The sequence below is a fragment of the Malaya genurostris genome, chromosome 2 (assembly GCF_030247185.1).
Source record: "Malaya genurostris strain Urasoe2022 chromosome 2, Malgen_1.1, whole genome shotgun sequence".
Lineage (NCBI taxonomy): Eukaryota > Metazoa > Arthropoda > Insecta > Diptera > Culicidae > Malaya > Malaya genurostris.
The window spans coordinates 115,028,596-115,052,550 of record NC_080571.1 but is presented as its reverse complement, the minus strand read 5'-3'; the positions used below and the strand labels follow the sequence as shown (position 1 = coordinate 115,052,550).

General features: G+C 38.9%; 1 protein-coding gene across 7 annotated transcripts in view; it reads left to right on the top strand.

Annotated features, from left to right (window-relative positions):
- The window catches only part of LOC131432628 (histone-lysine N-methyltransferase, H3 lysine-79 specific), a 65,832-nt gene that overhangs the window by 26,555 nt on the left and 15,322 nt on the right, over nt 1–23,955 (top strand). For all 7 annotated transcript variants that reach the window (XR_009229926.1, XR_009229925.1, XR_009229924.1 and 4 more), the window contains exons 2-6: nt 9,404–9,768; nt 9,847–13,574; nt 15,930–16,537; nt 16,602–16,778; nt 16,835–17,074. Coding sequence is in view for 3 of the 7 variants with exons in the window: in XM_058599019.1 (XP_058455002.1) it covers nt 9,502–9,768; nt 9,847–13,574; nt 15,930–16,537; nt 16,602–16,778; nt 16,835–17,074 (5,020 nt within the window). In the remaining 4 variants the exon portion in view is untranslated. The remainder of the gene's footprint in view (nt 1–9,403; nt 9,769–9,846; nt 13,575–15,929; nt 16,538–16,601; nt 16,779–16,834; nt 17,075–23,955) is intronic.

Sequence of the window (23,955 nt, the reverse complement as noted above, 5' to 3'; positions counted from 1 at the left end):
TTGAATGCATGCAGCCTAAGGCAATTCGCAAACAACGGTACTGAATTCGCTCAAGTTTGATAATATGAGAGTTTGCAGCGGAACGAATACAAACGCATCCATATTCCATAACTGAAAGTATCGTTGTTTGATACAATTTTATTAGATCTTGCGGATGAGCACCCCACCAAGATCCTGTTATTGTTCGAAGAAAATTTACTCTTTGTTGGCATTTCGTTATCAGATACCTAATGTGTCCTCCCCACTTGCATTTGGAATCGAACCACACCCCGAGGTATTTAAAAGTTAAAACCTGTTGGATCATTCTTCCCATCATATGGAGCTGAAGCTGCGCGGGATCATGCTTTCTTGAAAAGACGACTAACTCTGTTTTCTCCGCAGAGAATTCGATACCAAGATGAACAGCCCAAACGGACAAGTTATCTAAGGTATCTTGCAATGGTTTATGCAGATCAATAGCTTTGGGTCCAGTAACTGAAACCACGCCATCATCTGCCAATTGTCTTAGTGTACATGGGGTTACTAGACAGCTGTCAATGTCATTTACGTAAAAATTATAGAGGAGTGGACTGAGGCATGAGCCTTGCGGGAGACCCATGTAACTATTTCTGAGTGTTGCCAAATCGCCATGTGAAAAATGCATGCGTTTCTCTGACAAAAGGTTGTGCAAATAATTATTTATATCCGCTGGGAGTCCATTTTGGTGGAGCTTGTCTGAAAGAACATCAATGGAAACTGAATCAAATGCTCCTTTAATGTCTAAAAATACAGATGCCATTTGTTGCTTTTGAGCGAAGGCAATTTGGATGTCAGACGAAAGTAATGCAAGGCAATCATTCGTCCCTTTATTTCTACGGAAGCCAAACTGAGTATCTGACAACAAACCGTTCGTCTCGACCCAAGTGTCGAGACGTCGTAGAATAATTTTTTCGAACAATTTTCTGATGCAGGACAACATCGCAATGGGTCTATATGAGTTGTGATTGGAAGCTGGTTTCCCCGGCTTTTGAATGGCGATAACTTTCACTTGTCTCCAGTCAGGTGGAACAATATTTTGCTCAAGAAACTTGTTGAACAATTCCAACAAACGTCTTTTTGCAAGGTCGGGCAGATTCTTCACCAAGTTGAATTTAATTCTGTCCAACCCAGGAGCGTTATTGTTACAAGACAAGAGTGCTATAGAAAATTCCATCATTGAAAATGGGTTATTAATAAAACCATTATTTGGAGGAGATTCCCGTATAATGCTCTGCGTAGGAACAGAATCTGGGCAAACTTTCCTAGCAAAGTCAAATATCCATCGGTTCGAGTATTCATCACTCTCATTGCCCACGTTACGATTCCTCATTCGTCTGGCCGTGTTCCAAAGAGTGCTCATTGAGGTTTCTCTTGACAAACCTTCGACAAAATTTCTCCAATAGCTACATTTTTTGGCTCGAAGTATGCTCTTGTACTTGGTTTCTAAAACCATAAGTTTTTCAAAATTCTGAGGAGTTCCTCCTCCCCGTTTTAGAAACGTCTTGCAAGCATTTTGTTTTGCGAGTTTAGCCTCTGAGCACTCTTTGTCCCACCAGGGGTTGGGAGGCCTTCTGTTAGTCGTTGGCCCAGGAAAGCGTTTAGTTTGGGATTGTTCTGCTGCCTCCAGAATCGAACAAATGAGGAAGTCATATTCTTCAAGTGGAGGGAGCTCTTCCATTGAATTCAAAATACTAGAGATACTACTTTGGTATTTAATCCAGTCGATATTTTTTGTCAAATCATATGGAATACTAGCTGAAGTAGCAATGCAATTGCTATTGCTAATTGAGATGATGATTGGTAAATGATCGCTACCGTGTAAATCAGGCAATATTTTCCAGGTGCAATCTAGTCGAATTGATGTTGAGCAAAGAGATAGATCTAATGCACTTGGGCGTGCAGGAGGTCTTGGGATCCGTGTCATGCTACCCATATTTAATACCGTCATGCTAAAATTGTCACAAATGTTTTGTATTAAAGATGATCTGCTATCATTGTAAACGGAACCCCACATCATTCCGTGCGAATTTAAATCCCCCAGAATCAATCGTGGAGCAGGAAGGGCTTCAACCATTTCATTAAGCTGTCGCTGTCCAACTTGTGCTTTTGGAGGAATATAAACCGAAGCTATGCAAATATCTTTGCCTTTAATGTTTATTTGGCAAGCAATAACTTCTATACTAGAAGTTGAAGGGATGTTTAATCTATAAAAGGAATAGCATTTCTTAATTCCCAAAAGCACTCCACCATACGGAGAGTCTCTATCGAGACGTATAATGTTAAAATCATTAAAATTTAAAGCTATGTTTGAAGTAAGCCATGTTTCGCATAAAGCAAATACATCACATTTTTGGCTATGCAGTAAAATTTTAAATGAATCAAGTTTTGGCATGATACTTCGACAATTCCACTGCAGGACAGTGATTGTATCATTTGCGGCGGGTGATAAATTATCCATCAAAAGATACAAAACCTGAGACAATTGGCCATTGAGCTGATAACTGCTTCAAAAAATTTCTAGCTATTGGAAGGAATGCCATTATGAGGGTCTTCAAGGGTTCAGATATATTGAATACAGAGAAAATCCATTCAACAATTTCCGAAAACTTCAGTAATCCTGTTGGTGGCTGTGAAATAGAGCCCACAGGATTATTACCTTTTTCTGTGCTAGATCCTGGATTGGTTTGTGAATTTGACAAACCAGGAGGCACTGTTTTTGGTTTTGACTTTTTTTGTTTAACACGGGGATCTTTTTTTGAAGATGAAACTTTAGGTGTCTTTTTTGGTAATTTGGAAGAAGACTTCTTTCTCTTAACTGACCCTTGGGTAGTGATAAACGAATTACCTTCACTATTTTCGTCAGAGTCAGAGTCCTCTGGTTCCTCTAGATTTGAAAACCCGTTTTCGGTTTCCAAAGGGGGGACATCAATGACCGTTTTAAGCATTTCTGCATATGTGCGCTTAGACCGTGCTTTTAAAGAAAGCTTAATTTTGTCTTTGTGTACTTTAAATGCAGTGCATACTGAAATATCCTCATGAGGACTTTCTCCACAATAAATACATTTTTCAATTTCCTTGTTGCAATCATTATCTTTATGAGGTCCTTCACACTTAATACATTTTGGTTTATTACTACAGTAAGTAGCTGTGTGGCCGAATTTTTTGCAGTTCGTACAATTCATTACATTTGGAACAAAAAGCCGAACAGGGAGGCGAATTTTATCGACATAGACATGGGACGGCAACGCAGACCCGGCAAATGTCACTCGAAACGAGTCTGATGGGCGATAAACTTTCTTTCCCTCTTCATGAACTACTGAGTACAGTTGTTTGCACTCCAGTATTTTCACACCCTCAAGCATAGAGTTCTTGAAACGACCAACACCATGCTTGAGTAAATCATCTACCGAAAGACTCGCTTCGGTAACAACACCGTCAATTTCGACATCTTTGGAGGGTATGTAAACTTTATACTCTTTAATGAAATGTTCCGAAGAGACAATATCATTCGCGTGTTTCAAATTATTTACCACAACACGAATTTTATCGTTATTTACTTTTATGATCTCTTTGATTGAAGAGTATCGTGATGTCAAACCTTTATTAATTTGTAAAATGTTTAATGGCTTTGATATACGTCTAAAAAAGACTATCCAAGGCCCAGAAGAGCTCTCCTGATATTTTTTCGTTCGTGGGGGTATCGGATTCATGCTAGGATTTACGTCCATGGATTCATCCATCACATTAAAATTTTTAATCAAATTTTAATATAAAAAATGAAACCAAAACTACACAGTACTCAATCAAAAGGAAAAAAAATAAACTTCTACCTTGAAATTGTTGTCTATCTCCGTTGCACTGCCGTGTAGATTCTCGTTGCTCTAGATGTTCTTGTTGGATGCTGATTGTTGGATGTGATGCTACTGCTACCTGACATCCAGCACCACTCGATTTCCGATTTACTTTTGTCTTCGCCAGCTGCATGTATGGCAGTGGAAAGACCGAGTTGTCTTGTCTCCTTCTTCCTTGTGCTCCGCACCGATATGCTTCTGCACCGAAGTGCCTTCGCACCGGTGTGCCTTTGCACTCTCCTGCTTCTATGTGCCTTTGCACTCTCCTTCTTCGATGTGCCTTTGCACTCTCTTGCTCAGCACTTGTGGCTGTGTATTGTGGCCTGGGTAGAGCTTGGGAAACGCCCTTTGTTGTTTCCTTCACCAGCTTGGCCCAGCACTAGGGCTCTCTTATGCAGCACGACTATACGTTTTAACGGCTGCTGCCAACATGTCTCTACCTGTAGTTCAACCGTTGTCGTATTTAACGCGTGTAAACTAACCAGCGTTGTTAAACTGTACGCTTCTATACACAACCTTCTCGGTTGAACGGCTATTACTGAATGTAATGTTGGATATTAGATTAGTTGCAAATACTGACTAAAATCAATCACAATATCTTCTGTTCAAAGCCTGCGCTGATATTTTGAACTTCGCATAATGTGTATCGCATCAATTTGGTGTATAAAAATACGAAATTAGACACAAATTAGTAATTTTCACTCACAATAACGTTCGGTCACATGTTAGAACTGCTTTAGCACTTGCTTTGGAATATGTCTACATTTTTGAGGAATGAAAGCTTTTCTTTTAAGGAGCAAGACTCTTTGCAAGCGTATGAGTAATGTCAACAATGTGTGCGTAAAACAAATTCCGGCGCTTCTTTTCCTTATTTTAATCAACAAATCTTCCATATGGTTGAAAAATAAACCAATCGGATCATTCTGTTTAAAAATGCAATTCAAGAAAAGCGAAAATCTTAGTCTAAAACTCTTCCGATTTCCTTAAAACTGCTCGAGAAAAAATATTTCAGTATCAGCTTACATCCACTAACACATTTGATTAGCGACAAACACATTCCTATATGGATTTCCTCTTGCAGAAATTATTGCGATATAAAGATTTACGTACCTTCTATAAGTAAACCCGCAAAATATGAACCTTTAATTGTCGTAAAACTTTTTATTTTTCCGGAAAACTGCTTTTGTAACAGAAAATATTTAGTTTTGTTTATTTTGTGTAGCGCAATCTAATACAAATTCATTGAAGCAGTGTTGCTAACTTTTTAATTAGGGAATTGAAATCTACAGTCATAAAATGTGAGCAAAACTTATCAAAACTGAATTTCATCTAAAAAGTCTGGTTTAACGTTCGTTTGAGAATAAATTATTGCTGAAAAAGATTGTTTGATACTCAATCGTGCAAGCCACTTTGATAAACTGGTTGCACTGCATATATGAATACATAGATCTATGAAATACGTACAAAATAAAATGTACGTAATGATCCTTAAGGGGTGCATACCAGAAATTCAGGGAAATAAAACCTACTGAGAAGTGGTCGGATTTAGACATTTACAGTTTAGTCCATCTCGTTTCAATTAGTAATATTATAGCGGCTGGAGCTCACTAGGAGATTGGTAGAATCAATTATCTTTCTTCGGACAGTGCCCGCCTAGATTTCTTCCATGTCTGTTATCAGATTTTTTCCACATTTCACATCTGATTACTCTATTTTACTAAATTATTTCTTCATTAAATTTCATTCAACTATCCTGTTTCCGGTTAGCTTAGAAGAAAAGTTTTATTTGGTATTTTTTTCTATTTCCATGTTATTGCTTGTCTTTCAAGATTATAAATTGAATGATAAAAATCAACTAACACATGGATCAATAAGTCCCGAGACTAACAATGGAAACAAAATTTTTTTTGCAAAAATTTTTTTTATTCACCTTTTAGGGTGATACAATGGTTCCAAAGTTTTTCCAATTTTTCGATATCATGTTTATAAAAAAATTTATCTTTCGCTTCAAAATAAGCTTCAGTTTCAGCGATGACCTCCTCATTTGAGCCAAATCTTTTTCCCTGGAGCATTTTTTTATGATCAGCAAAGAGCCAGTAGTCACTGGGGGCTAAATCTGGCGAGTATAGGGGGTGGGGAAGCAGATCAAAGCCCAATTCATTCAATTTCGCCATTGTTTTCATCGACTCGTGGCTGGGTGCATTTTGTTCCATCGAAAGCAATCGCGGCATCCACTTGGAAAAAACCTTTTTCATGCTCAATTTTTCATGAAGGATTGTAAATACACTTCCATATGATATCTGTGTCATCTCAGCAATCTCACGGAGCTTCACTTTACGATCTTTCATTATAATTTTTGTCACTTCACTCACATTTTCCGGTGTAACGGCTTCCACAGGTCTACCCGAGCGTTCCACGTTATTTGTGTCGGTACGACCACGTTTAAACTCGGCGAACCACCGACAAATCGTTGCTTTTGATGGACAAGAGTCCGGATAACATTTTTCAATTCATTGTTTCGCTTGCACGGTGTTTTTACCCATTAAAAAACAATGTTTTATCAAAACACGAAACTCGGTTTTTTCCATTTTTTAAACAAACTACAAAACGACTTTACTCCAACCTCGATAACTCCGCTGTTTCTGGTCGGATCGACTTAAAATTTTGACTCGTTTCAAGCAAAGGTTAGTACTCTAGAAAGACGTGGTTACTGGTTTACTACGAGCGCCATCTCTGCTTTAGTCTCGGGACTTATTGATCCATGTGTTATTGCGCAGATCCGTTAATATTACAAAGTTAATAACAGAAATAACATATATCGTATGAATATATTTGATAGTTTGATAAATTAATATTTTTTTCTCGGTAGTCGGCTGCACAGATCAACCAATATAATCAATTAACCATTCAAATAAATAATAAAGGAAGTAGTAGGAAGTAGGAAATTCCATTTAGAAAAACCTGTATTAATCCACCTAGTGGTTGAATGATGCCTTTCTTATACCAAGCATACTATCATATATGAACGACTGAAAATAAAAATCGGACAAGTACAACTTAGTTTAGAAAACCCGTTTAAGTATTTTTGAATGCAAAAATCGGATGAAAACATTGAGAGCAAAAACCGGACATGGATTTTGCAATGCAAGAATCGTTTGAAAACATCTTTTCTGCAAGAATTGGACAAAATAACTTTGAATGCTAAAACCGGACCAAAACTTTATCGGTTCTTCCAAAGCAAATGTATTTATCCGGAATCGGAATCTGGGAACTAGGATAGCCGAAATTAGTTTGTTTGGCCGTCTACTGATAATGATTATCGAATGGAGTAGTTTTGGGGTCAGTTCAGAATTTTTTCTTCGTGTTTTGTTTCACCCTTCTAAGTAATTTTATCGAAGTTTTTACACAATTTACCCTATAATTCCGGACCTAAATGAAATTCAGAAATTTGGTATGGGTTCATTCATTTGAAACAAAGTTTGTTGAAATCGGTTACGCCATCTCTGAGTACAAATATTTTTTTTGCACGTTTTACCCCATAACTCCAAAACCGGAAGTCAGATCCAAAGAAAATTCAGGAATTTTGTATGTGAGCTTTCATTTGAATCTAAGTTTGTGAAAATCGGTTTAGCCATCATCGAGAAAAGTTGGTGCATTTCTTTTAACAATTTTTTGTACATTTTTCCCCATAAAACTGGATCCGGAAGTCGAATTCAAATAATATTCAGGAATTTGATATGGGACCGCAAGACCTTTCATTTAAATCTAAGTTTGTGAAAATCGGTTCATACATCTCCGAGAAAAGTTATTGCAAAAAAACGTTACATACACTCATACGCACACACACATCAGTTAAACATCATCGCTCAGAAACAAATGAAGCGAAACTATGAAAGCACGCTATAAGCGAAACTTACTCGAAAATATAAGCGAAATTTTTCTGATGCTTAGGTCTCCAATAAGTTACGTCAAAGGCAGGCTTCTGACTGGCAGCAAACGTCACGTGAAGCGATCCAATTTGATTTGGATGCTCTTATACGTTTACTTTGATAAAATGTAATTTTCTCATATTCGCTTGTTGGCGTTAGATAAACTTCAGAATTGAAAGAATTAAATATGTTGTTCTTGAATTTAACTATTTTGGAGATTATGTTAAAAAATAATGTTTATTTTCATTTACCTCTAGCATTGAATCGCACCAAAGTGCTAGAGCAGAGCTATCAAATTCTCTGAGGTGGATGCAGACACTTTCACAGAGGTGTACACGCCGGTGAGCACTCTGGTGTATGGTTTGCAGAAGCGTGGGGCACGCAAAAACAACGACATAAAACGTTTATCGTTGAATTTTCGTTTTTCCTAGCAAGTTTTTCATAGCATGGCCAGTACTCTCTATTAATTAAAGTTCACAGAAGTGTTTGCTCTTATTGATGAACCGTTGCAACAGTTGATTGCATGTGAAGAAACGGTGTACGACGTCCCTTGGCTTCAATTCATACGGTACCAAATTACCTACCTTTCGGATCATTCCCATTGCTTTAAACGTTGACCTCAGACCGGCCGACTGAGTAACTCCGAATGATTTCGCAAGTTCTTCTTGTGTTAGCGACGGGTCTTGATCACGCCTTTTTTTCAATCCCCAAAAAATCAATCAATCAAGTTCAAATGTAATATTGCTAATACTTTTGGTTTCGGAAATGTTGTCGAATATGCGATGTAAGCGTTGATTCACACTTTCGTGAACTAATCGAATGAATGTGTCAAATATCGTCCAAAATTCAAATCAGAAATTATCCTAATGAAAAATATTTTTTATAATGAGACTGTCTGAATGGCAAGGAAAAGACATTACCATATCATTAAGTAGATTAAGAATAGATTTTTCTAGCTGCATTGACAGTTCCTATTGTTAGTTTTATCTAACCACGTGTTTATAGCAATATTTTCGATAACCGCACATCATATGATCAGAATAATCTGGTTAAAGGATGCAGTCAGTCAAAACTTACTTCCCTGAAAATAAAGATTACTTGAAGATTCAAATTCAACGGTGCTATAGAACGAACATTCATTATTTGCTACTCAATCGTGACCCGAGTAGTATCACACGTACTAGAAAAGCGACAGAATGAGCTATTTTGGATTGGCTTGGTGTAGAAAATCACGTGATTTGCACTACACAGTCCGACAATAATGTGGCTGACACAAAAAGACCACGTGCTTTCCGAAACGCGAAACCACACGCGACAACGCGGTATCTATCCGTGGGTGCATTCACTATGATGTAGCTGTTATGAGGTATATTGATGCACGTAGCAAACCCCTGAATAGGTTGGCATCGAAACCGAGAACAGAGGATAGCACCCACAAACAGGCAGACAGCTTGTCTCGATACTTGTACAATCCATTATAGCAAATCAAGGTTGTTGACCGTCGCTCTTTGCGGAAATAGAAGCGCACCGTTTTCGTTTTCGATGTATCAGTATACGATTGAAACCACATTCTAACCTCACTTTTTTCGTTTGTTTTGATTACAGATCCACAATGTTACTAACACCTGGGAAAAAGTTGCCTTTGAGATAGAGAGAAGAAAAAAGTGAATAATTCCTGTAATAAGTGTTTAAAGTTTAGCAAGATGGCAACTCCAAACTACAAAGAGCTTAAACTGCAGTCCCCGGCTGGGGCAGAACCGTTTCTATATAATTGGCCATTCTCCATCGGTGGCGGACACGACAACGGGATTGAGCTGATCGAGAATGTGCGGTGGGTTTGCGAGGACATGCCCGAGATTAAATCTGCCATCGAAGAAATCAACCTTAATGATCTCGATACTGGCGATTACGATGCAATGAAAAATCTTTGCGATCGATTCAACAAGGCGATCGATAGTGTGGCTGCGTTGGTAAGTTTACATTTACAATTGTCACCATTGGTGGAGTGTTGTATATATTGTTTTCTCTTGTTTATCGTTTTTTTTTAGGAAAAAGGCACATCTCTTTCGAGTCAACGATTCACCTATCCCTCACGTGGTCTCTTGAGACACATAATACAACAAGTGTACAACCAGGCCGTTATCGAACCGGAAAAGTTGAACCAGTACGAACCGTTCTCACCGGAAGTCTACGGCGAAACTTCATTCGATCTCATCTGTCAGATGATCGATCAGTTCAAAATTACTGGAGATGATGTATTCGTAGATCTGGGTTCTGGCGTAGGCCAAGTGGTACTGCAAATGGCTGCCTCGACCCCAGTGAAAATCTGCTACGGAATAGAAAAAGCTGACGTTCCGTCACGATATGCGGAAGGAATGACTTCCACGTTTAAGCTGTGGATGCGATGGTTTGGTAAGAAATATGGTGATTATGAACTAATCAAAGGTGATTTTCTGGCTGACGAACATCGAGAGAAGATTACCTCGGCAACCATTGTGTTCGTAAATAACTTTGCCTTCGGACCCAACGTCGATCATCAACTGAAGGAACGATTCGCCGATCTGAAGGATGGAGCGAGGATTGTATCGTCGAAAAGTTTCTGTCCACTCAACTTCCGCATAACTGACCGCAATCTCAGTGACATAGGAACAATTATGCATGTTAGTGAAATGTCCCCTCTGAGAGGTTCTGTTTCATGGACTGGAAAACCCGTGTCATACTACTTGCATCTGATTGATCGCACTAAGTTGGAACGGTATTTTCAGCGGTTGAAAACGAAAGGTGTCGATAACGGCGATCAAGCTGGTAGTTCTAATACTCGGGCGTCTAGGTCGAAGAAAGATGTCACTTCGAAGTCGATTATCACTAATGATGAAACCAGCTCGGACAGTGAAACCGACACAAATGCACTGCCAACGAGAAAAACGTGGTCCGACTGGTGCAGTGGCAAGGAGAAAAGCAGCCCATCGGAGGAAGAGAACAACAACTCACCAGTGCTTCGTAACGGACGCATCCCGGTGGCCACGAAGAAGCGCAGAAAGATTACCCGAACGAAAACAACTAAAAAAGATCCGGCGACAATAGCAGCTCAACAGGCTGCCAAAGAAGCCGCAGCTACGAAGAAACGGGGACGCGTCAAGAAAGGCAGACAAAGACGAGCACTGAAAATCAATGGTCTTGATCTGCTGCACAGTGAAACACTTCTAAGTACTTCTGAGCAAGCTATTGGCAAACGACTTCCGCCGGCCCCGGGATGCGTAGATCAGTTGCTGACATCGCTAGCTGGCGATATGCAACATAGCGAACTGGACATCCCTGATGCGCCATCGGAAACACCGTACGGTTTGCAAATTTTGTTGGACTTGTATAAAGCCCAATTCATGAAAACGATTGAAGCAATGCGAAAACCTGCATATAAAGATAACGTTCAGCAACAAATCGAACGGGAAAAGGAGCGAAACCAGCGATTGTTAAATCGAGCTGGTCAGCTGGAGAAACAAATTAAAGTTCTCATTGACGACAGCGTTGCTTTGCTGAAGGCTCGCATGAATGAGCTTGGAATTAGCACCACCAGTCAAAACGATTTACTTTGTAAGGCTAAAGAAATTGTCGGTCGACACAAAGAGCTGCAGGTCATGGCAGCTAAACTGCAAAACCAGGTCGCCTCGATTGAACAAGAACAAAAACGCCTTGCTTCGCAGCACGTGCAAAAGATAGCTGAAAAGTACATTAAATCAGAAGATATAGAAATGACGCCGAAAACGTCTAACGAACTGGTACTGAAAGAAATCGCCAACACATTAACACAAAGAAAGAAACTGTATGCACAAGTTTCTAGTTTAGAAAACGAACTAAGTGTAGTTGAAAAGCTTGCAGAAGAAAGGAAAGCCGCGGCTATTTTGCAAGCGTCAATTGTTTCTCAGCAAAGGGATCAATCACAACAGGCACAACATCACTCCTCCAGAGATACACACAGTCAACGAGGGGAAGAGACGAGGCATTCGGGACAATCGCAATCACATCCAAGTGCAGTTAGTGGTCACGCAACTCAACCGCCTTCGTCGAAGCACAGTTCCGGATCATCCCGATCTCAACGAAAATCTCGTGAACATCGAACACGATCTCAAGAATGGCCCGAAATACCGGATATTGGAAAGATCGAGGAAAATAACCCAGAGATATTGGCACAGAAGATACTGGAAACGGGAAGGCAAATCGAAGCGGGAAAATTGCTCGCCAACAATTCTGGCAAGTATCAGAAGGACCGTGATAGTAAAAATCATCATTTGCAACATCAACACCAAGCGCAGCATCAACAGCAACAACAACAATCGACACACGGTCATTCCCTCCACCATCACCCGGGTGATTCTGCACTGATGCCTGCTCCACAGAGTCTTAATAAATCCCACCATCGCAATAACAGTAGCGCAAACAATACTGCCAGTGTAAACCTCTCTAAAAACTATGTACCTGGTCCAACCGGAGAAATGGTTGGAGCACCGATGGGAGGCAGCTCAACGAGTATTAAAACAGAACCCCGATCAAAACTGCAAGACTCGCATAAAGTGGTCAATTTCGAAGATCGACTAAAAAGTATCATTACTTCAGTTCTGCAAGGTCCTCCGAAGAGCATTAGTGCGGGTGCATCGCAACAACAATCAACCGGAGTTCCGGTGTCGCATTCGAGGGAAGTTTCACAGCAAGGGCAGCTAGGTCATGCGGGGGAACACATTTCTCCGACCAAATCATCTTCGTATGGAAAAACGGTATATCTTACGTCCAACGCTTTGCCGCAATCCGGTTCGCTTCACAACAGTGTTCACGAGATCGTTGGGCGCGGTGGCAATAACAGCAGTGGAAGCCAACATCACCTACCTCACGCTACTGGTGTTCATCCATCATTGCTGAATGTATCGACAACTACGGCGCATCATCTGAACGCTACCACGACCATAACGACTTCTCCCATATCGCCGTACAAAGGACACGGCAATAGCCAAAGTACGAAAATCTCACCGAGCTCCAAATATTATCAGAAAGGTATGCCGATCAATCATCATTCGCCGGGAAGCAACAGTACCCATCAGCAGATACTACAACAACAACAACACGAGAGAGAACGCGAGGCTCGTGAACTTCGTCAAAACCAGATGGTTATGCACTTTAGTCAATCTCAAACTGTTGTGGTGGATCCACAGAATCATCATCTGCTCCATAGGGGCTCTATCGAAGGAAAGATGGAATTCAAAGCACCAGAACAGTTTCGATACGATGCTCGAAATCCAGTGGATGTATCCATACTGCAAAGTCATTCACGAAGTTCGTCATCCACCTCGCTTGATGGTGACTATCAAACATCCGGAGGAAACGTACGTTATATCAATGTTTCTTCAAGTCAACAACAACTTCTACAACAACAGCAGCAGCAACAGCAGTCTCAACAAATGGGTGGTAACAATTCTCGGCCCGGTTCTTCATCTTCACAGCCAGATTACACCCAGGTTTCACCAGCAAAAATGGCATTGAGACGCCATCTGTCACAGGAAAAGCTGACTCATCCTCTGGCACCTTCGACGAGTACGGTGAAAACTATCGGTGATCTGGTGAATGGGGAAATCGAACGAACACTAGAAATTTCCAACCAATCGATCATCAACGCTGCGGTCAACATGAGTACAACAGGGCCTCAAAGTCATACTGTCATCAATACCAATGTGCAGCGACCGGAACGCGTCAGCATTCGTGTGTTAGAAGAAGCCAGTCTCAATGGCAGGTAAGTGGAATTTCCTTTGCCTGGAGTTTTCTGAGCCCGTTGAATGCGTAAGACTATTGGTTTTTGTTTCAGTAGAACAATATTTAGTTTCAAATTATCAAGTTTGAATTAGGGTGTGTGATATCCAATGGCATGTTGCGAAGTTAGGAAAACAAGATAACGTTTTCTACCAACACTGTCCCGGAAATGCCAACTAGTCCGCTTCGTGTTTTTATTCCGTTCCTGGTTATTACGTGTACGCAAGTTTTATTTCGTCCGCTACAATATGAAAATGCCTAAATACGATCCGGTTCGGCTTCACTTACAGAGCAGCATAGATAGCCATAAAGTATCGGTAGCGGTTTCCCAAAGCAAAGTTTTGGTTTTACATTCCTGTAGTGGAATTTGACCTTCTGTTTCCACAGACTTTACACCCGATTCAGAGTGTACAGAACCATTGCATGGCTGGTGCTAAGATCCTACTGACACTACGAATCCTTCCAGGTCGGGGCTCGAACATACGACAACTGGTTTGTAAAACCAGTGCCCTATGCATTGAACCGCCAACCCGGGACTAGCGGTTTCCCAAGCTGCTTAAGAATAACCTGTCCCGGTGACATATGTCCACCAAACAGACAAGCCGTGTGGCATCTGGCGGAATTATTTTCAATCAAGAATTGATTCACTGGTTTTCTGTTCCATTTCGTAAAAGGCCACAAAAATAGGAATTCCCAAGTCACCATCAGACTGGAGATTAAATAATGCAATTTACTGCAGCCGAGAATTCATCGAATGACGTTCGGGTATTACGAACCGATAACATCTTGCTTAAGGACGTTTGAATATCGCACTGTTGAATATCTTTTCGATTTTGGTGAACCAACTCACAAATTTTCGCAGAAAGTACTACGTTCTACAATGTTATGACTTGACTGATACATATTCATTAGGTCCATTTTATTGTCAGATGAATTTAATAATAATAAAGAATAAAGTCATGAACGGAATATCCTGCGCTTTACCCTTATTGTGTTAAACGAAACTCTGATACAGTGGACCTTTCTATTCTTTGCTTCTTCCATGGTTCGCTATAGGCGAATATAAGCCAATATATTTGGTTTCATCTAGTTGCTGTTCGATAAGAACTGGATATCGTGGGTACATTACTCTAATTTTTAATGGTTAGAGTAGCACAAATCAATCTCCAGCATAAACGTACTGCAACTATGCATCCATCCAGACTTCTGCAAGAAGATATAGCTTCTATAGCTTTGGTTTGGTCTTCATATTTCCAAAAAAAGAAAATTTCTACGAAAGTTATTAAACCCAGTCTTCACTGCCTTCAACAAAAACGGTATGACTAATCCACGTGAAATGCCTCGAGTATGCATATTTGCAAATAGTGCTTTCGATGTATCTCTCATATCGGAGCTCACAACTCGGAATATTGTGCTGCCACAGTTGCTCTGACTGTTGATGGCATAGACAGGAAATATGTCTATTGTTCGGCATATTTGTCGCATAACCAACCTTCGTCAAGTGATGACTTCAAAAAGGTTGTATCATGTAAATACGAAGTTCAATTCGTTTCAAATATTGGTTTGTTTATTGGAATGTTTATTTTTAGAGACTAATAGGTCCCTTTCATAAAAACCTGTAATTGCCTCGTTTGGTCGATTTATTCAGATCAAGACGGTCGAAGGTCTCTGGCGAACCGTCGTTAAAAGCGTGAACTCGAATGCATTTCACACCCTCAAATTGCTTGCCAAACGTTTGCATTTTTACCGAATTGTTCTGTAAAAATCAACATATCGGCATCTTCAATACTTTTTCCAGTATCGAGCGAGCATAACTGGTAACCAAAAGCGTCTTATAATCAAATTCCACGTTAGATTCATCATCTATGATTACGCGTGCTGAATCTACACACAGTAGTTTATCGCATAACTTACGCACCATTGGTTTGACAGATGGGGCTTGTTTTCCGCTTATTTATGGCTTTTTTTTTGTTTCTTGAAAGTCCTCAAACCATTTTGTATCTTTTCGACCGACCGACGGATGCCCATTTTTTATTAACATTTCTTATGACAGCTTGCGCGATTTTCTGGCTCACAATACAATAACCTTTTCGCTAACTTGTACGTGAGCACCACTTCCTGGGTACAGTGATGCTAGAATGAGCAGTTTTCACACACTCTCATTCTAATCGAGTAACATGTCAATATGTTTTACACTACCTTTAATCGAATATTGGTAATTTGCCGCTACATATCGTACACTCTTCATTGGAACTAACCACAATACTACGCATTAAAGTCTTAAACATACAAATATTTTATGATCAAGAACTAACACAACAACTAATTGTTTCCGCAGTGGTCAACCCTCGGCTTATAGTCCAATATCACGCCCAAATAGTAGTGAAACCAGCAAGTCGCCTGTACATCTTCATGGTCAAAGCAATTTAGCTACTCTAGCGCAAGTAGCAACGTACAATCACAAAAAGTCGTCGTCATCATCAGCAACCTCCGGACGCGGCAGTGGACAACAAATTGACGGAAGAAATTCTTCTCAGTCATATTCAACTGTTTCGTCACATGCATCATCATCATCATCTGTTGTGTATCAGCAAAGTCGAACCGAAAAACCGTCCTACCAGTCATCGGAACAAGCAAGCAACGATCAACCTTACATGGCACTGCCACGAGCGGACATGAAACCCTACCTAGAATCCTACTTCATTGACGAACACAAGCGACAACATCAGCAACCGATTCATAGGCAAGAGTCGCCATCATTGGCATCAAATCTTCTTCCCAACACGTCGCACCAATCTAGTGGCGGCGTTCGGGCCATGGTCGATGTGCACCAGCGAGGTAATCCGGTCAATGTTGTAGATCCATCGCTCTCCCGCCGAGAGCAAATTCCAAACCATATGATAGATGATCGAATGGAGCGCATGAATGGCAGTCCACCATTAGAAGGTAAGTCATTGATTTTTTTGTTTTGCTTCTGATCACTATTACACATTACTTTTAATTATTCTAGGTTTAGCAGCTTCGTTAAGAGCCCGGGTTATTGCTTCCCTGAAGAGTAAAGAAGAAGACGAGGAACGACATCGGAGAGCGGATTTGGCTGCAGTCATGCACACGATCCCCAGCGGAAACAACTCAGGCTCCGGTGGAAGTATACAACTAGTACAAACGCCTCTTGTGAAAACTGAAAGTAAGTTAATTTCGACTGTGCCGGGGACGTAGTTTTCTAATGGTAAATCGTTGTAGAATACTCAGCTGGACTTAAACGTACCTCACCGATTATCGAGAATCCACCACGACCACCCAAAATGCTATATACAGACTGTTCGGATGCGATGATCAACCCGGAATTGCTGCACGTCGGACGAGGAGGATCCGGGGGACCCGTGCGGGGAATGGGCCCACTAATGAGTCCCGAAATAAACTCTCTTTCATCCGTGGACGATAGACAGCACTTGCTGCGGCACAACCGGAACGACGTCGATGGTAAGTCCCCAGTATAAGATTTCTCATTAGATCACAACAGAAAGGCTGTAGTGCTGGCTCTGTTCTTAATGTTGCAATGTAATTCATTTGACTTTCTTCATAACCCTTTTATCGTGGATGCATCCTAATTCATTCTCAGTAGAACTTTCGAAAGATTGTCTATCGACGCATAGTTTTAATGCTAACTCCCATGTATGCTTATGTGCTAACACTGCTACTAGACTATCGTAGGATATTGAATTAAGATTTATCTTATAACACATGCACTGTTTCTTCTGAGCCGCTCCAGAAATGTTTGCACAATTGCTAATAATGAAAAACCACACCCGGTTACTACATTAACTTTTGACGATCGAATTACCTTTGGGTTCTGCTTGCAACAGCCATTAGCAGTCCAACTGTGATTTTAATCAGCCCCAGTTGCTTATCGTATGTTTAAAACCCCATGCTTGGGCAAACGTTCCTTATTAAATGTATAATAAATTATCTTACCGTGTTTATATATGAGAAATTTTTCTCATAATTTTTTATAAGAAGGAACAGCAAAAAATCAACGTGAACAGCCATGTAATTACGCTGATACAAGTCGCGTAATGTAATCGCATTGCTATTATGTTATTTCTGAGCTTTTATTGAAACTAGATTGAATAAATTTGAACGCATTAAATTTAGAGCCTATGAACTCCAAACAAAATACGAAAACACGAAGAAATTGTTCGGTTATGACTAATTTTATTTTCATGCATCTAAAGTAGTTATTACAACATTTGTTGTTATTTATCAATGGACCTTCCATCAAAAATTACAATAGTCTGAAATTGAAGTATTTCGTGCTTACCTTGCAGGGTTATATCGCTTTGGATGTGGGCTTTCGTCATTCCAGGGAACAGTGTTCAATAACAAAACCTGATGTTCCAAGTCTTGCTAAAGTAACCATATTAGGGTAACGGTGCTCCCATTCATCTCTGTTGCAGTAGTAATCTCATATGCGAAAAACATCAATTAGAGTGAGATCGGCTGCCTTTGTTCGCTAGAATGACTTTAATGGTAAGATGAAAATAGGTGCATTTCGCTTCGAGTTTTCGCGTCGCTATAGCAGCAGTATTGCACAATAGTTGAACTATTGTTTGTGTTATTGGAAATTGTATCTGATTTTTTTAAAATTCGCTGACTGAAAGTTGAGTAATTGGCAAAATAACACAGTGATTCTACTAATGAGATGATTTGGTTTAATAGCCCTAGTTCATATCTGTGCCAGTCGGTAGTCGAACTCCAATAGATACAATCTCGTTACCGTCTTTATCATTGAATCAAACAGAAATATTATTTTAGCCGAATCAATTTTCTTCAAGGCTGATTATAGAACTCTTTTAGTCTTTTAGGGCATATTCAGTAGTGTTCTAGTTCTAGATGCATAATTTATGTCAGTTACAAAACTTAAATCTGAATTTTATAACAAGAAAAACTGTCAGCCCCAGCAGTGTTTTACTCGTGTTTTAAAGATACAAAAAATAGAACGGCATCGTAGACCAGTTTTAAATTTGACAGAAGAACTGGCCGAATAAATAAAACTAGAACGGCTTGCTGGGGATACGTTTGTCCCAGTTTCTGTTCTATTATAGATCTTCCATATAGAACTTCCAGCTGCTGAATTTCCTCTTATAGATTATATATTCGCATGTGGGTGACGTGTTTGGCATAGAAAAACCTCTATCTAATTGCACGCGTTTACCCGGATTACCCGAAGCTAGGGGCTATCCTTGAGTAAACTCCGAACGAACGGCAGCGAGGTCGTACAGCAAGCCAAAAAAACGATGCAGTGTAGTCGCATTAGATCTCTTAAGATCTCAGTAAATTAAAACAAATTGCATTAAGCAGTATGTTGATCTGAAGTATAGGTGTTATTTGTTAATTTGATTTGACAAACAAGTGTGGTTTAGCCTGGGTTAAAACTACGTTGAAATACATAGAATTCTTTTTTTTTCAATAACTAAAAGTTGGAAGCATCAGTGGCAAATTATTAATAAATAACGAATATTTACTTTCTCGTCGATCAGGTGACATTATATGGTGATTTTAGCTTTTAGGGATGTTATCTCCAACGACAACTTTGTAAATCTGAAAACCGTTGAATTTCTGGGAACTCAATGAAAAGAGTGATTTTTTTTCTGAATTTTGATTAATAGAACAGGGAATTCTGTTTTGCAAATTATCAGAAAGAGTCAGTATTTCAGGTTAGGAATGTGTTTTTTATAAACCTTGATTAAAAGTCCTCGGATCAAAAACTAATCGGACTTATTTTTTTGAAATTAAAATCGTGTGATGAATGTATTTTTTACGCTTAATTCCAACATTTGGATGAATGCTATCCCTTTTAAAGGTAAAACAGTGTATAGAATATGGCGAATTTATTCAAAATATCGATTTGAATTTAATTATCGTGAATCATTTTATGTTCTCTTAACAGTTTTTCGTTTATTGCTCCAAATATGCTTTTGTGTTCAAAAATCCACTCAATTGAACTTCTTAAAAAAACTCACTTTTTAGGTCAAATGAATCTCAATTTTCAATCGAATTTATTCCTCGGTTTTCGCTAGCTTTCGGAATGTTATTCTAACAACAAATATATAAGAATACAACTCTGTTTTTGTATCTTCTCATCAATCTATTACACAACCTATCACATTACTACTTACTTCAGAAGGTTCAAAGATATATCCGGAAAGGAAATTGGAGTTACGAGTTTCGAATGACGTGCATTCCGCTAGTAACGCATATTATAGTCATTTCATCGGAGAAAAAGTATTACTTATCATTTCGATCAGAAAATCATGAATAATTGTCATGATTTTATGTGCAAATGGTTGGTTTCATGACTTTCGATGATGATTTTACAAAAGCGAATACAGAATTTCCCGGAAAAATGAATAATGATTCGCACTAGTTATGAGTAGAAGTTAATTTGGTACCCCATACCAAACAATCTACAAACCAATCAGGGTAATCAACACAGCAAATATTCATTTATTCCAGTAAAAAATACTGCAACCCTCTGACTATAGCTTCTTATCACATTGGGTGAGAAACAATAGACCATCCTTTAATTTTAGCCTCCCATACACAGATTCAACCAAAACCCCGGGTTGGTAGTTGCGTCAAAGCGGGGCAGAGTTACATAGGGTGGCAAGTGACCGGGGAAATCGAAAAAAATGGGAAAAAGTTGGGAATTTCGTTTCACCGGGAAAAATCGGGATAAAGTCGGGAATTTTAGTGTAAATCCGGGAAAAAATGTATTAGCCTTAATCGTAGTAAATCATGATTTTCCTAATTAAACAAATGAAAAGTTGGAGGTAATACTCCAATTTGTGTTTAAGTGAGAGTTCAGTGAAAGTTTTGAAACATCGTATTGTCCCACACAGGTTTTATGGTACACAATCGATTGGAGATGGGGCCAACATCCCATGTTTCGTTCAACAATTGTAAGGGTTTGGCAGCAATTATTTATGGATAAGAAAGCATTTCTTAGTTGTTATCAACAACAGCACATCGAACGGATGCTTTTGCTGGATTTCTGTTAAATTTCAGAATAAGTTTGCATAATATAATTGCAAAAGAACATGTAACATGTTTAATAAAACTATGAAAAATTCTTAGGAGCCTTCATGTTTTTGAGTGGGCTAATGATTGTCCTAATTTCATCATAATTTGTCTCAGTAATGTCATCTTGAGACAATACTTGTGTTGTAATCCTATCAATAGAATTCACAAAATTTAAAAATTTGTCGACTTTGACCTTGTCCACCGTTTGCAAAGAGTATTTGATTTCCTCCTTTGAGAGTTCAAATTGGTTTCTGAGTGTTTGTGAAAAACCTTACAAAGGTTTAGAAAAACCTTACAAAGGTTTGATTTGTTCAGTGAATGTTTAATGTTTAATTTATATTAAACATCATTACCTATGGATTTCATAGTAGGATTCACAAGAATGCGGGTGTTGATGTCGACGAAGAATCAAACTTAGATCATCTCAGTCACTAGAGGCATAGATTGTTGTTGTTTTTCCAGAGCGACAGAGGTCCATTTTAAGAATTTTAGAAGAATTTTTTTCTGTTTCGCCAAAATTCAATTTTGAAAGAATATCGTATATGTTGTTATATGGAATCGGGAGGATAATTGTTTGTTGTTCATTTTTAACCTTAGGTATGCTTTTTTTAGACTATACTAGGCTAATATAGTATTGGAACATACTAGAGATGGGCAATCCGTTCACGAACAGTTCAACGAGTTATTTCTCCTCGAAGAGTGAGTGAATTTGAGTTCTTTATTTAAGAATGATAGTTCTCTATACATAAATGAAACAAAATCGAATTCTTAGATGATGTATACAAGTTTTCGGAATGTTTGCTGGTTTGAGGAATCTGGTAGAAGTTACACACCTTTGATAACATATAAAAAGAGATTTATTGTTGGTAGAAATACATGCAAAAAGTACTCACTATTATTGAATCTGCAATCTGTAGCTCTCGTATTATTTTCGAAGAAACATACAAAGTTTCAGAAGAACGAAACCAAAAATTCAATAGAACTAATTCTTTCGGTAGAACTATTAAGATTTGAGTGATTCTTTGTAATGAACGGTTTGACCCATCTCTAGAAGACACTCCTAGATTGAATCGTAAGAGTCTTAAGAACTACTGATGTTGCAGAAAGCCTTAACAAGACTTATTCAGTGGTAGTCTTACAAAAGACTGAATAGTTCAAATAATAACTATTTCAATTTTAATTATAAGGCTTTAAATTTAATTCTTAATTATTTGGCTTTCAAATGACTATAACAATAATCGAATTTGGGGTAAAAGCTGCACTTAAGAGAATTATTGAGCTGCACTTAAGAGAATTATAGAGCATGCAGTCGGTATGAAATGTGTTGGTTTATAGACAAAATTGCAAGAATGTTAATACTGTATTCCTTCGTGAAATGCAAGACTTATCACTTTTATCATATCCGCTGGCCAGCTATGTTTCTTGTTTTAATCCTACTGTTACCTCGAATTAATTTGAAATAGTCAAAAAGATTGAGTTTTTATCTTGAAGAGCTAGTACATACGAATAACATTAGTAGCAAAGCAACAGACGAAAAAAAGATGGAATACATTGAGGTTGGTTCTAAAGATGAATATTTGGACAAATGTGGATGACGATTTTAAACGTCGTTCCAAGGATTATTTAACTCTTAAATCTTCTATTAAGCAAATCCTCATACTTAAACAAAAACGTTTTGAAAGTCTTGTGGTTCAGCGTTTCGTTGATAAAGTGATGTTTTGCACTCTGCAGATCTCCACCTGTTCACCCTTTTCACAACCGGAAGTAGGATCCGGATGAAATTCGTATGGGAGCACAAGAAAATCGGTTCAGCCATTTCTGAGAAAATTGATCGCTCAAAAACGTTACATACATACATACATACACAATTTCTGATCTTTACGAACTGATTCGAATGAATTATGACACTCAGCCCTCCGGGTCTTGGTTCGAAAATCGGTTTTCGCAGTGATTGCATAACTTATCTATATGAGAAAGTCAAGAACGACTTCTTCCCATTGTTATGTGCACTTGGCATAATGAATATTTCCTATTTCTAAATCGATATACCCAAGAAATACTTTATTTCTCAACTCTCGATGTTCTTTTGGATATGGGATTTCTAGCAATATTCAAAAAAATACTGAACATAGGCGATTTGAACCTGTTCTAAAAACCGGGAAATTGAAATCGGCAATTCACTTGCCACCCTGGTTACATGTCAGATTACACGAAGAAAAGTAATCGCATTTCTACAAATCACACGTAAAAAATTCAGCTTGCTGGATAGTAGCAATCTTGAGTTAGTAATGTCTAGTCAGAACTCTCAACAGAATAGTGCAGTGAAGCTTGGAAAAATGCAAAAGACTTCTTGACATCTTTAGATTAAAATTTGGTCGGAGCGCAAGTTTGCGCAAGTTTGCAAGCTCCGTCAATAGCTGGTATGTTTGGATGTAGCCCAAGAACGAATCTTGTGTCTTATTCAGCTAGTTGACAGTGGTGAAGCTGGTTTTAGTCCGGCAAAATCATTCGTTGTATCAACTATAGCAAACCCTGTCAGTTTGGAGCGAAATCAATCTTCAGTTCAGTAACTCCATCGCACGGCATCACATTGATCATATCATGTCAATTGTATGGGTGCCGCTATTTCGGTGCGTACGTATTCGACATTTCTCTTAATTACTTGTATTTACAAGATTAAATTCGGATTCGCCTGATGGTGCCATGCTCGCAAAAAAGGATGTTGCCAATGATTTGTTCGGGAAATGTGAGAGGTGGATATCTTGTTAATATGATGTCTTTGGCTATAATCAACTCATCAGCCCATTCATTTCATGTACAAGTTCCCATAAAAAGTAAACAAATTTGGAAGTCTTCAAATTGAGTTCGACATGCGATCACTAGTTACGACCGTGAATCATTCGAACTGAGTGACTTTAAAGCGTGCCCGAGTTGGCGGTTCATTGATAGGATGCTGGTCTTACAAGCCAGTTCATGTATGTTCGAGCCCCAACCTGGAATCATTCTTTGTGTCAGTAGGATCGTAGTACTACCCATGTAATGATTCCACAGAAGGAATGTTATGCCAAGACTTCACTTTTTTGCCTTTAAAGTTACCTTTGAGCCTGCCAGAACAAAAAAAAATCGTTTTACACAGATTCTTTGCTGAACTATCCGTTTAACAGTACACAGAATCGTAGAGATTTCCCCTTGAAGCACAGCCCGGTATCCACCTAATGAATGAGACTGCTTTAGTCTTATTTCACGGCAGTAGACACCAGCACCAGCACGGCCATCTAACA